The sequence below is a fragment of the Stegastes partitus genome, unplaced genomic scaffold (assembly GCF_000690725.1).
Source record: "Stegastes partitus isolate 25-593 unplaced genomic scaffold, Stegastes_partitus-1.0.2 Scaffold1340, whole genome shotgun sequence".
Taxonomy (NCBI): domain Eukaryota; kingdom Metazoa; phylum Chordata; class Actinopteri; family Pomacentridae; genus Stegastes; species Stegastes partitus.
In genome coordinates, this window is record NW_007579071.1 from 177,672 (window position 1) to 192,611 (window position 14,940).

Here is a 14,940-nt window from a genome sequence, read left to right on the forward strand (position 1 = left end):
TGTCAGGTTTTATGTGTCTGCTTGAACAGAGGTGTCTGTATGAGTGAGTGTTTGTTTCTCTGAGGAATATGTCCTGTTCCCCATGCTGCCAAGTTCCACAACATCAGCAGAAAGTACTGGTCTGCAGTGCTCAACATTTCCATATCCAATCTCATTCAGACACAGGTATTGCCGAGAGGTGCAGAATTTCACCAGAGGAAACAAGACAAACCAAATGTAGTAAATACGAGCTTGTCCACTGCAGCCGTAGCAGGAGGTCAGAAAACTGCCCACGAATTAAGTGGAAACATGCAGAAGAACCTCCTGTTTATCAAAAAACACAAGCTAGATGATGGAGCCTCCTTCAACAGGGTCTCCTTTTTTTAAAATGGGCCAAGAACAATAAAAAAAAAGTTTCTTCCTAAAGATAGTAAATCCAGCAATGTGAGCTTGAGGGGGATTTTTTTTTTCCCAACAACAATCATTCTCCTACATTTTTTTTGACTGATTTAATGTTTAAATCATTTAAAGGGAGGGTTTTGGAATAACAACAAGCCATGGGAGTGAGGCCTACAATCCTCATTTATTCAAATGTGCCACTTTCCCCCAGCACATCTGAATAATGGCACACAGTCTGCCAGATTGAATTTTTGATGATGAATAAATAATGGATGTTAGTGGATAAGTCTGTTAATATATTAGCCATGAGTTTGTCATAACTGTTTAATAGGATAGCAGCAATAAATACATCTCTGCATCTCTTTCTGCCTCCCTCTCTGTCTAGTTATGAATATCTTTTATGCATCGTTTCATTTTTTTATCCCCCTCCTAAAACTATTCTCACTTCTCAGTCTTTTGTTGCCCTTATATCACTCACCTAACCTCTTTTTTCGGGAGTTTACTTGTCATTCTGCTGATCATAAATGCAAAATACTGTCAGTTGGAATGCATGAACGACACCACAGATATATTTTATTGCATGCCCATAGTATTATCCATACAGATGATGCAAAATAGTTGTTAAAGATGGGGTTTGCACTTGTTTTTTTTTGGCACAGGATCAAATTAATTCTTATTTCAGATTCTAAAGCGAAAAAATATATCTGTAGCATTTGGTTTTGAGGTTTTCGTGACACATTTTACTCAACGTGGCATCAGTTGAGGAGTAACGCATCAATCCAATTCAAAGATCAAGAAAACTACTAAAGAGGAACAACAAGGGTTTCTCAGCCTCCATCCTCGGAGTCAATTAACGTTGCTATTAACCCTGAGACATCCGACGGTGCGTGGCCCATAATGACGCCATTATGTTTCCTCCGTTAGCTTAAGCAAGTCATCAGCAGGTAACTATATGAGGACAGTTTGCTGCGGAAATGACTCCATTTGGCTCAGAGAAGAACCAATAATGTAATTTTGCAGACTACTAAGTAAGAGAGGGTTACAGAGCAAAGCAGCTCCATCACACGAGCTTTGGCAGTTCGACACAAGACGAGAGCCCCTGCGCGCTGGCAGATGCCACACTCGAGCATCACTATTTTAAAAATTAGCTGTGGCACTCCGCCAGGCGTTCTCCATCTTCCAGCAGTTTTCAGTGTGATTGTGTGTTTAACCCTCTAAACCCCAAGCAGTTAAATTGTTTTGATTCTGTCAAATTTTCACTCGCTGTGGATTCTTTTCTTAACTACAATATGAAGTCCTGCACTTTTTGGAAACAGCCCAACCGTGGATAGAAGCAGAGAGAACTCTAAAAATGTCATGTTCAATATGACATAGTTATATTGCCATTAATCATAGAGAAAGAAAAAAAAAGTTACAATTCTTTGACGACTCATTTTACAAAAATGTACATTGTTCCAAGTGCATACTAGGACTGGTCCAAATAGCAATTTCTGACATTCGGTCCGGACATCAGATTCCGATTCCAGCACAGCGAACAAATAGTCGGCTATTCGGCTATTCGGGTCCAGCCCGAGTGCATACAGGTGTTACCAATGCTATACAAAGAAACTGTGATTCTAAATACTATAAATATTTTACAGCCTAATTGGCTTCTATACTTTTCTCCTATCTGCTTTGTGTAAACACAGCCTGCAGTTGAACCCATTTCAGCTTAAAAATCCCTGATTTTTTGTCATGTGACTGTTGGTCAGAGCTGAGTCACTCATGGCTTCATTTTTTCACTGATTAAGGCAGAATTTTTTGTTTTTTACAGAATCTAAAAAGAGCAAACACATAATTTTTGGCGATTTTTTATTTATTTATTTTTTTGTAATTAGGCAAGTACAATAAAGTGATTTTATAAAAATGTCATGATTCAAGGTTAGATTTGGTTAATTTCTGAGCCGGAATGGCAAATCCTAGATGAGTAGTTCAAGGGCTGCTGGAAGGTTCAAGATCTAGCCTTTCTGTCTGTTTTCAGTGTCCAGATTTAATGAGCGACTTCATTTTGGAAGGTTTTCAAACCAGCCGCTAGGTTTTGGGTTTCAGAGGGTTAACTGGTCTATGTCGAGTGAAGACTGCATTCTCATCCTCCTCCCCCTGTCCTATAATGTTTTCTGCTCCAGATCCGGTGGCCAGAGTAGATTGATTGCTTGATTAAACTTCTCCATTTATCATAAATTATTTACTGCATTTTCAGAGTCTAATTAATTCCCTTATTATTTACAGTTCAGTCTTAGTCAGATGTGTATCCCATAACAAAAGGGAGCTGTGCCCGTGTGTGTGCGATATTTTTTATTTTATATTTTTTTGGTGCTTGCATGCGTGAGTATTTAGGAGCATTGATTAATGACGGGCCCAGGGAACAAAAAGAAAAAAAAAAAAAGTCTATTATGTTGTGGGAAGTACCCTTAAAAGCAGGCCCCTAATCTCACATCTCTATTTGATCAAGACTCCAGCGTCACATGAACAGAGCTCTTTAGCTCTCAGATTGAAATCGCCAGGAGGAAATTGGACACTTCTCGCCACAGATATGGAGATGGAGCCCAATCTGTCAGTGGAATGGACCTGGCTAGTTGTCCATCAAGATGACTGAACCCTGTAACACATGCACACACAGCGTCTCTCTCATCCCTCACTCCACCACTCTACCTCATTTCCAGCCCACTCTTTTCCCCTCCATCTGCACACCTCTCATCAGCCTCTCACAGGTGATTTCCAATGCATTTTTAATGATTTAGCAGCAAGGTGAATGATGAATTGCAGAATGGCGATATTACAGTCTTCAAAAGTTAAATTAAATTATTCTTTCTTTTAGAGCTCGGTGTTTCTGAACAGGTGCAGCACACGCAAACATGCAGGAAGGGCTGAGTCCTGCAGATGGAAATCTAATGCCTTATTCTTTCTGGTTCCCCCCCCCACCTCTCTCCTCTCTTTCTCTCTCACACACACTTTTAGCTCTTTTGCTGTGAAACCCTGCCCATCAGGTCAGCTTGCTGACACATCTGTCAATACATGCTATGGGGGGGGTAGAGTATAACCTTGCCCTGTGGTGCCTTCCTAATGTTCCCTACTCAGCTTCTTCACATCTACTCAAAACACGGCGTCATAATCCTCGCCCACACACACGAACATATAGGTGTGCATAGTAACAGGCATACGCTCCCCGTGCACCCACACACACTAAACCTAAAGCATGTGTAGCGCACAAAATCAACACAATCACCAGAATCATGAATCAATTAGGTACAATTACTTTCTATTGCAGCTGTTGTTCTGGATGCAAGCGAGCCCTTGGTGATGCTTTGGGGCATCCGTGATGAGCCTTGTAACCGTTCCAAGAGTCGGCTGTGAGGAAAAAAAAAAGACAGTCTTTCCTCCCAAATGCAATGAGTGGTACATCTGAAAGCAGTCCTTTGTTGGAGGTATGTGGGATTTTGAGCAGCTGGACTATATCTGCGTCATCTTGCAGAGGTACATGTGCCCCCAGCTACCCTGCTGTCTGCTCAACGCTGATCTGGGACCTTCTGTGATTCATACTCTCCAACTCTCCTGTGTCCTTTTTCTACTCTACTTTGGGTTCCTCTTTAGTTTCTGTACTCCGACTCGTATTTGTATTATTCTGCTTTTATTGAGTCTTGTTTTCATTCTTGTCTCTGTCCTTCCTTGCCTCTGCCTCTTTTTTCTTTCTCTCTCTCAAGGCCTCCTGACCACCTTGCATCACCAGAAATCTGATATTGAAATGTCCTGTCCCTTTATGTCAGCAAGAGAAAGGGGGAAAATGTGAAGAAGAAAAAAAAGACACAGAAAGGCGTGGGGGTCAGATAACAAAGGCAAAAAAAAAAAAAAATGAAGAAGGACGAGCGAGGCCAAAAGCACATGGGACAGCTGCTGTCATGTGTAACCTTCAGTGAAGCCCCGGCTTCACAGGGGCTTTGCTGTGTGCATGTTACACAAACTGAATCTGTATGCAGCAGAAAAACCTAAACAAAATAGCATGCGGCTCCATTAAGGCTCTAAATCACTTTGTATGAAAAAGCACTCTTCACTTATGTAACAACTTGACAGTAATGGCTCGTTACCGCTTTGATCCACCAACACACAGACTCCTCTCACACATTCATACCTTCATTCCAACAATAGGCCTACACTCCTGTGAACCACTTAGGTTTTGATCCCACAATTCAACAATACTAAAGCAATGGGTTTCAAGCTCATATAGTATATAGATGTGCCCAAAGCCAGAGAGAAGATGATATGTGATGATAATAGAGAAAGAAAAAAAAATCAGAAGGGAGAAGAAGATTAGAAAAAGCATTTGAGACATGCCCACTGGAAGATGAAAAACACAGCCAGACATTAAGGCTTTGAAATCTATTATAATGCATGCCAATGTAAAGGCGCGGTTCTTACACAGAGCAAAGTGAAATCAGTGACACCGAGGGATTGTTTTGCTCTGCATAAACTGAATAACTCTCCATATACTGTCTCCCCCATACCGATCAAAGGAACAATGGCCTGACTGACGTACATGAAAGCACAGCATGCACACATCCAGGTATAATTCACAGCTCAGCTTTTAACACGTACTGTAACACAAACAGACTGAAATGGTCCAATTTAGTCAGTTTCACACACAAAACATTGGCAGTATTGAACCAAACATATGTGCAAACACACCTGGTTCACGAATGTTAGAAACATCTCTCGCTCGTGGGGAAGCTACATTTGTACGGACGAGGTTAATTTTCATCAGGTTAACGCACGTGAGGTGACAACTGGATCTTGCGGTTGGAAAGCTGTCAGGTGTCTTTTCGACGCCACCCACGGCGCGGCAGGGGGAGACTCGGAGCTCCGGTTGTTAGAGTTGCACCGCCGCCATAGCGAGACCCCCCACAGGGAAATCACAGGCCCAGTGAACCGGGGAAGTCTCTCCGCTCTGTTTTGCTCCAGTCCACACTGCCTCCTATACCTCCGGCCAGCTCAGCAGGTTCATTAGTTCGACAAGGGTACCCACAAAACCAGTCAGGCTACACCTCACACATACAGTGTGGGGCTGCAATTTTCACCTCAGAACACATTGTAATGTTGCGATTGAAAAGCCATTTCACATGTTAGCGGTACCTCGCAATAACAAGCACGCCTGAACCCGCCGTGTTGTTTGAAAGTACTGGGAAACTTATAGTGGAGCATTACTATCAAGGCTACACAATTCATCAAAATCAGGATTTGAAAGGTAGTAATTTTCAAATCGCAACACCCACTTTATTGAATGTAATATACAGAACAGTGTCTTTGAAAGCCAGGTACAATCTGAGCTGCTTTAGATTTCATCAGCTTTGATGACAACTGCAATTTGACTCAATTATACCTAATTAATGTTAACTGTTTGCATATCCTGGCTGTCAGCTGGTTAATATGCTCACCCTGGGCAGGCCAGTGGCTTTAATTTACTAATTAATTTGGAGTATAGCACATGGAAGTGCATCCACGACTCCCCAGATGCGTTGTTGGTGTCTACCAAACCCTGAGGGAAGCATCTCACAGTGACCTGAGATGAGCTTCAGGTGGATAATAGGTCCACTACTGTGAGTGACATGCTCCACAATGTTTTCTGATGTAAAACTATTGATTTTAGGGACTTAAAACATGAGGAAACACCACTCTGTGTAATCATTTTACTATCTCAGTATGAGTTCGTGCCAGTTTCTGATAGTAATTTGTCGAGCTTAACTGACAGGCAGCTGCTGGACCGAGTTGTCGGAATTTCTCAAAGATTCGTGGCTGTACAGACGCCAGTTTTATTCAATCTGTGAAGCAAATGTTAGCCTAAACTGGGTGTAGTACTGCAACATTTTACACGTCTCCAGTCCAGTAACAAGAACATTATCAGTTACTAGGAGTTTGTCATTATTCCTGACTCTGCTGTGCTGCTATCGACAAGTATTGGTTATATTTGAATATTACAGAGTAATGCCAAGTATGCAACATGCATATCAGTGATGCGTTATCTTAATTAGCACGTGTATTCCATAATTAGAGTTCTTTTTTCCCTGTGAAAACCAGGCAAGCTAATTTGAAAGTGGTTCAAAACTAAAACTTTTTATTGATTCTAGAAGCAACATTACTTTCACTCGGTTTAGTATAATTTAGTTTAATACACAGGCCTGTAGTTTAATTTATAGAAAATAATCGCACTACTGGCCTGAAAAAAAACCTTGTACACAAATAATTTGGTAGCAATTATAAGCTGTAATGAAAGCCGTGCACATTCAAGTGAAGTTCTGCAGCGTCTGCCTCGTGTGCCACACACCAGGGTGAGATGTGTTCAAGTGCAGACTGATAAATCCTGGCAGAGGTGTTTGTGTTTGTGCGATGGCTGACATGCAAGAGTGATATAATTTCTGAGATGGGTTGCTGCTGGGTGTGTTTTTGATACTACACACAGCGCTGTGTGTGTGTGTGCGTGTGCGCCGTGAAAACAAATCATCCTCCTTCTTAGAGCTTTGTGTCTGAAGTTTTGAGGCCACATAAACTTCCAGACTATTGTTAGATGATTTCCTAACTTATTGATCAGAGCTTTTGATCTGTTTGTGTTTGCTCGTGGTTGGAAAGGGAAGCTTGGGCTGTAGAAGTTGACAAATTGTCAGATATATATACCGCTTTAGTCGAATGTGAGCTGGCAAGACGCAGCTGAGTTTTATGGTTTTCTGGACATACACAAACAATCCTTTCAGTGCTTTGGAAAGTTTGGAGTTCTAAGAGTGTTATTGATTACCTCCATCCAGAGTGGGCAACCCCACTGGGCCTCACTTCCTTCTTAGCTATATTGTGTGTGTGTGTTTGTGTGTGTGTGTGTGTAGGTGTGTTTACATGCATGTAAAATGTGTGGTGAAAGGACAAACACATAGAAACATAAATCCTGCCCAGCATTATGCGGTGAACACATATCACACTCAAGATATTAAATTGAGACCGAAGCTGCTTAATCTCAGCTCATGGCTGATTTAAGAATGATACCATGGCAACAGATCTAGAAGTCTAGCTAGCGTTCCCAAGAATCAATATCAGTGATTTTCCGGCACAATATTACAATACTATGTCTTTGTGTTTCTTTCTTGGAATCACTTTTTTTTTTCCTGGGCAATTGTGGAGAAAATAGTCTAAATATATTGATCATGTTTTATTATAAACCGTTTTTCACGCTGTTCAGTTTGATTTTCCTCGTACGAGGCAGTAACAGCAACCTTGACTTACTTCAGCTCTTTGGTTTTCATCATAAAATAACTTTATATAGACGCTGCACCGGTATGTCTAAGCGAAAACCGTATCTGACCATGTAGCCTGAGCTGCTTTTTATCCAGTAAATTAGATAGACAAAGCTGACTTTCAATTCCACTCATCTCCGTTTTACTCCAACTAGTTTCTATGTGCGACAAAAAGGGCATAAGAGGCAGCACACCTACAGCAACAAATCAAATATGCAAAGTGGGCCGACAAATACCAGGCCGTGTTTTGTAATATCAAAACAAACAGAGACCACAAGAGATCTCTATTACCTGATCCCTCCCCACTGTGTCTGAAATGACTGTGTCAATAGCACAAGTCTGGAGATAAAGGTTTGGTGTTGCTGCTGAAGATTACAGAGAGAGAGAGAGAGAAAGAGAGAGGCGAGCTGACACACACACATACACAGAGAGGGAGAGAAAGAGTATTTATGCGTGTCTGTGTGTGATAGCAAAATAAGGAGACAGATTGATGTAGGGAGGAGTGGGACAGAGAGGAGCATTAGCCATCCCCATTTCCCACAACCTCTCATCTCATCTAACATCCTCCAATGCCGTCTGATCTGGAGTGAGCGTTGAAGTTATGGGGCATATTTTTCCCTTTTCATCCTCTAAGCTCAACCACTCAGCATATTAGAGCTTCATTGAATCATTCAGATTTTTTTTTTTTTAAAGAGCACAGACATGAAAAAAATCTAAATTAATCTCATCATGTATCATTTTCCCATTCATGGACTTTTTTTTTTTTTCCCCTTCCTGGCTAGTTGAGTGATCTTAGACACGGATTGTGGTGTTAGAGGACACACAAAATCATCAAATTAAACCTCAGCGCAGACACATTTGGTATTCGAATGACCTTTAAAGTGGTTATAAAAGAGCTTGTAGGCAGCAGGCAAAACGCTGGTCTCGGCTCCACCTCGTAAAGCACGGGGGGTTACATGAAAATCTGGCATCTGTAACACACAAAAAATTAAATGAACTGCAGCTATGAATGGATGCAAGTACGACTCGGGCCCAGTTCAGACTGCCACCATGCAAATGACTCAGACTGAGCCATGAAATCTACAGGGAGAGGAGGCAGGCAGCCACGTATCTGACACCTACCAAGCTTTTGAAAATTACAAGAAATGTGCCACGGGCTTGCTTCCTTCTAACAACCGCACGCTGAAACACACAAGCCACATACTTGCAATTAGTTTGGAGTCAAAGAATAGCTGAGAGCAAACATTTATTTATGAGTGAGCCATTTGGAGGCTATCTGGGAGAGTGAACTGATCTACTGGGTGGTTTACATTTACTTCTCTTTTTGTACTCCTGATATCCTTTACTGCTCCTATTCAGGCATTTTTGCAGAAGCTCTGAGGAACTTTTCAGCACCTTTTGCATTACTTTTCAGTAATGTTGCATAAACCCCATCCTCCTAAGAGAGAGGTATTTGCCTCCTTGTGTTTGCAGAGGTGACAAGCTGTATCAGTGGCACCCCCTCTCCGAAATCCGATTCCAGAGGAGGCTCTCTCTCCCTCCTGGGCTGTCAATAACCCTCCACTGACCTTGTGAAAACATATTGACTATTCCCCAAAGTGAGCTCGCTCTGGCTGCAACACAGCGCACGTCCGCTCCTGTCTCAATTCATCCGAGCGGGGAGCCAACCTAAAGAGCTCTGGAGTGTTAATAGCTACTGGAGGATGCCTTGCGTGCCAAGTTTCAACACTCCAAACAACACAAATGCGATTTCCCAGACATCCAGACGTAGCTTGCGCGGCGAGGAAATGTGAGAATTTAGAGGTGAAGAATACAGGCGAGATGCGCAAAACAATTAAGGCTATCTCCTGCAGGGATTCTTACCATTGTTCCCCCTTTAGATCAGCTGTTTTTCAACCCACAACTAACCAAACACATTCACGCGTTTTCACGTGCCAGACTAAAGTAGCCACAGGGATTGTGTGATCTGCGGGTGGTTTTTAGACACACTGACAGGAACAGAAGTGCCAAAGCTCGGAGTGTCGAAGAGAGGGGGGAGAAAAAAAAAAAGCTCTTCTGCAGCCCACTGTCTCTCCAGTGCAGTGATTCGCCCGAGAGGCACATCACCAAATTCAGCGTGGTAACACTGCACCAAGCAGATGCACCACTCCTCATAAGCCCATAGCGCAACTGCAGGTTGTGCGGAACATACCTGGTTTTTATGCCGAGTTCCATCTTCGAGTTCAGAAGAGCTGTTCATGATTCCCCATCGGTCATTTACCATCCTACGAAGAATCTGCGCATCGGATCCGCCTGTTTGTTCCAGGCGACAGAGAGGAGAAAAAAAAAGCCCACTCTTCTTTTTTTTAAGTCTTTACCTGTGATTCAGCCTACTCCATGGGAAAATGGGGGATTGAATGAATAAAAAGAAAAAAAAAAGGAAAAAAAAAAACGAAGCACAACTACTTCACCGGTTCAGGAACCGCACTCGCCGCACAAATTACGCACCAAAATGGAACTTAAATTCCTCCCGAGAGTTTCCTGATTAGCTATCCGTTATTCCAATTAAAAGGGATGAAAAGGAGTTTTTGTCACAGGCTCCAGGGTTTTAACTTGACTCACAAACGCATCACGATTAGTCCGGCTTCAAGAAAAACAAAAAAATAACCCCAGAATGATCCCAAAAAAAAGCACCAAACGCAGCAGTCCTTTTACTCCAGAAAAGAGAATCGGCAAAATCTTCTTTGACTCAGATTGCAAAGTGCAACCTGACCCTTTTGTCCATCCACTCCTGTTACCAGGGCAGTTTGAGACTCCAGGTTGGTCAGAACTGTGTCCACTTATGAGAAGAGCAGGTAAAGACAGGATGGGATGGGGTTGCAAAGCCGCCGCGTCCTTTTTTTTTACTTGTTTATTCGCCACAAACCTCCAGGATCGAACCCACGGGATGGATGGCTTCCTTTATTTGCACCAGGCTGATCTGGCTGCTATTTCACAGAGATGCCTTTGACAAGACGGGTGCGGGGAGATTAGCGAGCTCCGCTTGTGAGCCGCACGGGGCGCTCCGTGCCTCCGACTGTCAATCAGCGCGTCCCCTCGGTACGCGCGGCGCGCTCCAGGACAGCGTTCCTTCCCTGTACCGCCCTGCCCTCGATTGCTGTGCCACTGCCTCAGCGCCTGCTGCTTCACGCACCGTGGACCCTCCTATTCCACTGCAACCCAAACAGCAGCAGATTATGGAAAATATATGCCTGTGTGCAGACATCAGACTGTGTAGAGGGAGGTCCAAGAGAATCCCGGGATCAGGATGCTGATAAAACACCCCTGCAGGAAATCAAGTGAAGGTTGCTTCACATTACAAAAACGGTCTCACTGCAGTTTGCATATTATTACACCCGGATATCTCACTAGACTCTGTAATTAAGTGTTAATGACTAGTGTGAGATCACCTAGGACTTCTAATTTGAGCCTTTAGAAGTAGGGGTGCTTGTTTGGGAGTTTAAAGCAGAAGAACCTCACTATGGCAGGGGGAGAAAAAAAGAGATGAAACAGAATATTAAACTGAAGCAACTGCCTCATTTATTTCACAGAAGTCAGATTTTAAACCAGCAGAGCCCATTTCTGGATTTACACGAGTTTATCTGCAGTGCTTTCCAAGATCACTGGACATTAGGTAAAGAAAAAAACAAAACTAATAACTTCAGCTATGGCAGGCAAGAGAAAATGGCAGAGGACATCTGACAAAAGCTCAACTAGTTAACAATACCAATAATCTATAATTGAAGAAAATGCACTAGGCTGTGATATGTGACTAAAATCTGCAATTTGGTGAACAGAAAATGCTCTCAGTGCGAATTAAGCCACTGCTTATCGTGGTGGATTATCACAGGGAACTTGAATAACTCAGCTGGGTTAACATAAGAGCCATTATGTTCAAACTCCAGGTATAAATTGACAGGTTGCTAAAAAATCAATTCCCACCTCGGCATTTTTCAGCACATTCAGTCCCATATCACCTCCGCCACTCTCTGGTCTCTGGTGCACAGTCATTACTGTCAATAACGTGGCCCACAAAACTGCTCATGTTTTTGCTCAGTTAAGCCAGTGTGATAGACAGATGATTAGAGGTCTAATCATTGGTGCAGAGACCAAAGCAGAAGTAAGATTACTCATCCCTGTGATGCAAACACAGGGAGGATAAAGAGGAGGAGGAGGAGGGCTGAGGATGGGTTAAGGGGGATAATGCAAAATAGGGTCACTGCTGCACAATGTGCATAGTCAGCAGGTCTGACATCCACCGGTGGATTGAGGGTTTGTTGTTAAGGTGGAACAGTTTGTCATGGACGACAGGCCATTGAGGAACAAAAATAGCAAATGACTTGTTTTGACGTGCAGGACTGAACTCAGATGAATATCTCGTCCTTTGGTTTCTCTTTCTATTCAGATAAAGTTTCATTAAAATATTGGTCTTCGGTAGAGAATTAAAGCCTGCACGCTGGATCCTCTTTTTGGTACCGAGAAGAATGTGACCTCATCTTTTCCAATCCACTTTGAGAGAGGGCAACAACTAAAAATACAAATACAGAAATCAGGTGTTTAAATATATGAAATGTTGTGTTCATTCAAGAGCCCATCTCCTATGAAAGGAATTGTTTTTCAGAGATGTGCTTTAATAGTATCCCTCAATTTGGAGTGCATTTATCAAATAATCTCAACAAAGCCTCATACTAACACAGATTCTTGAGACTTTTAGAATTTCTCCAATGCATTTTCAAAAGGACATGATTGCCACAGGTTTGTTAGAATAATTATTTCAAGATTAGCGCCATGAATTCCCTCAATCTAAGGCTGTCTTCGGGCGATTAAAAGAATCAATTCCCTGAAGTGAGAGCAAAAGACATCAACTGAAGAATTACAATGGGCTGGAAAGAAAAGGAAAATGACTGTAGTGTTTGTGATGTTATATAATATTGTTTTTCATCTGTTTAGATACATGCATGTATGTATGTATGCATGTTTCTATCATTTTTATATGTTTAATGTATTATATAGCCTATTGTGCATATGTAGGTGGCTCTAATGTGCACAAATGTACCCATTTGCCAAAACCTTAAAACCACCTGCCTCATACTGGGTAGCTTCACCTCGTTCCACTCAAACAGCTCTGACTCATCAAGGCATGAACTCCTCGTGACCCCTGAAGGTTTCCTGCGGTATCAGGCACCTTGATGTCAGCAGCAGATCCTTTAAGTCCCGTAGGTTGTAAGGTGAGGCCTCCATGGATCTGACTTGTGTCTCCAGTACATCCCACAAATGTGAGATGTGGTGAATTTGGACACTAAGTCAACACCATATTTGCCATGTTCCTCACAGTGTTCCTGAACAGTGTTTGCAGTGTGGCGGGGTGCATTATCCTGCTGGAAGAGGCTGCTATCAGGGAATATCAATGCCGCGAAGAAGTGTACGTGGTCTGCAACAATGTTAAAGTAGGTAGTACGTGTCAAAGTAACATCCGCATAAATAGGACCCAAGGTCTCCCAACAGAATATTGCCCAGAGCATCACACTGCCTCCCCTAATGCATCCTGCGGCTATCTCCTACCCAGGTACAAGATGCACAAACACCATCCATAATGTTAAAGAAAACATGATTAATCAAACCAGGCCACCTTCTTCCACTGCTCCACGGTCCAGTTTTAATGCTCACATGTCCATTGTAGGTGCTTTCGGCGATGGGCAGGGGTCAGGAGGGGGCGCTCTGACCCGTCTGAGGCTCCTAGCTGTGATTCTCTGCGTGTTCTGACACCTTTCCATCATAGCCAGCGTTAAGGTTTCCAAACATTTGTGCTACAGTAGCTCTTTTTCTGGGATTAGGCCAACCTTTACTCCCCACGCACATCAACGAGCCTTCGGCACCCACCAGTTGTCCTTCCTTGAACCACTTTTGGTAGGTACTAAGCACTGCATAGTGAAAATCCCCAAAGACACCTGCTGTTTTAGTGAAGCTCTGACCCAGTTGTCCAGCCATCACATTGTCACCCAGGGCAAAGTTGGTCCAAGCCCCACAGTTGCCCATTTTTCCTGCTTCCAACACGTCAGGTTCAGGAACTGACTATTCAGCTGCTGCCTAATATAACCCATCCCTTGTCTTGTGCCGCTGTAGTGCATTATTTGGTGTAATTTACTGAAGCAATTGTAGTGTTGTGGCCAGTTGAAGCACATGCATATGCTTACATGTGAATGTGTATGTTCTACTTGTAGTAGCATAGGTAGGCTATGTGCATAAATAGATACAGCAAGTACTGTGTGTAGTAGGTCTTTGTGTATATATGACAGAAACGCCAACATTTCTCATTCTATCAACCAAATTTTTCATGTTCCACATCTTTTTTTTTTACTAACTTTACACTTTTGCTCTCCTAATCCGTATAAATATGATAATTGCCATTTAAACAACAAGCTCACACTCAACAAAGGAATGTGATGACATGATGAATTGGGGGGAACTTGACATGTTTGCTAAATCACCAGTTCCTGTGATCTCTATTTGCATATATTATAGTTGTTTTGACACAGAGCAGGGTGACACACAGCTTCCTTTGCAGAACCAGTGTGTCATACATCATATGTAAAAACAGACATAGAGTATTGAGTTGTGTTTACTGGAACAAAAGGCACTTAACACCAAATGTCTTTTTACACCCTGGGGTTGTGGCTTGTATTTGATGAAAAAATAGAAATGTGCAAACATTGCACATTTGCTTGACACACTGCAGGGATATTCAATTTGGCCTGTGTCCTTCCGGGCTTTTGACAAAATATTGTAATAATATAGCGATTTCTTTCGCAATGAATGAGCCATGACTTCAATATCAAGGGAGAGGGTTTAACTGAGGCCTGACAAATGTACAGCTGAGCGGGCCATTGTATGGAGGCCCTCGGTCACACCAGCTGGTGGTCATGTGTTTCGTCTGATAACGTGTGCGCTCGTAGGTGCGCGCGTGTTCACGTGTGTGCTCAGTTTTGGCTTCATCTTTGAATGTCACTGAAACCTGATCAGCCAGAGACATTCAGAGGAAAAGGAGAAGTCTCCCAGGAAGAGCTGTTTATCTCTACAATTAGCCCAGACAATACATCCCTTTATTGGCTTTGCTGTTTAATGTGCCCTGATATCCAATGACTATGTTTTGCTGAAGCTCCGTACTATGTTCAGTGTTGCAGCCTGAGATTTTTTATTTCCCCTCCTGGCAGTGTTTTTTCTTTTTTTTTTTTTTTTT

At 42.6% G+C, this 14,940-nt stretch overlaps 1 protein-coding gene across 2 annotated transcripts in view; it reads right to left on the reverse strand.

Moving 5' to 3' along the window:
• Positions 1–10,027, reverse strand: part of fibcd1b (fibrinogen C domain containing 1b) — a 112,757-nt gene extending 102,730 nt beyond the window's left edge. For both annotated transcript variants that reach the window (XM_008298700.1, XM_008298699.1), the window contains exon 1: positions 9,877–10,027. In XM_008298700.1, the coding sequence (XP_008296922.1) occupies positions 9,877–9,948 (72 nt within the window). In that variant the 5' untranslated portion in view covers positions 9,949–10,027. The remainder of the gene's footprint in view (positions 1–9,876) is intronic.
• Positions 10,028–14,940: the final 4,913 nt, after the last annotated feature.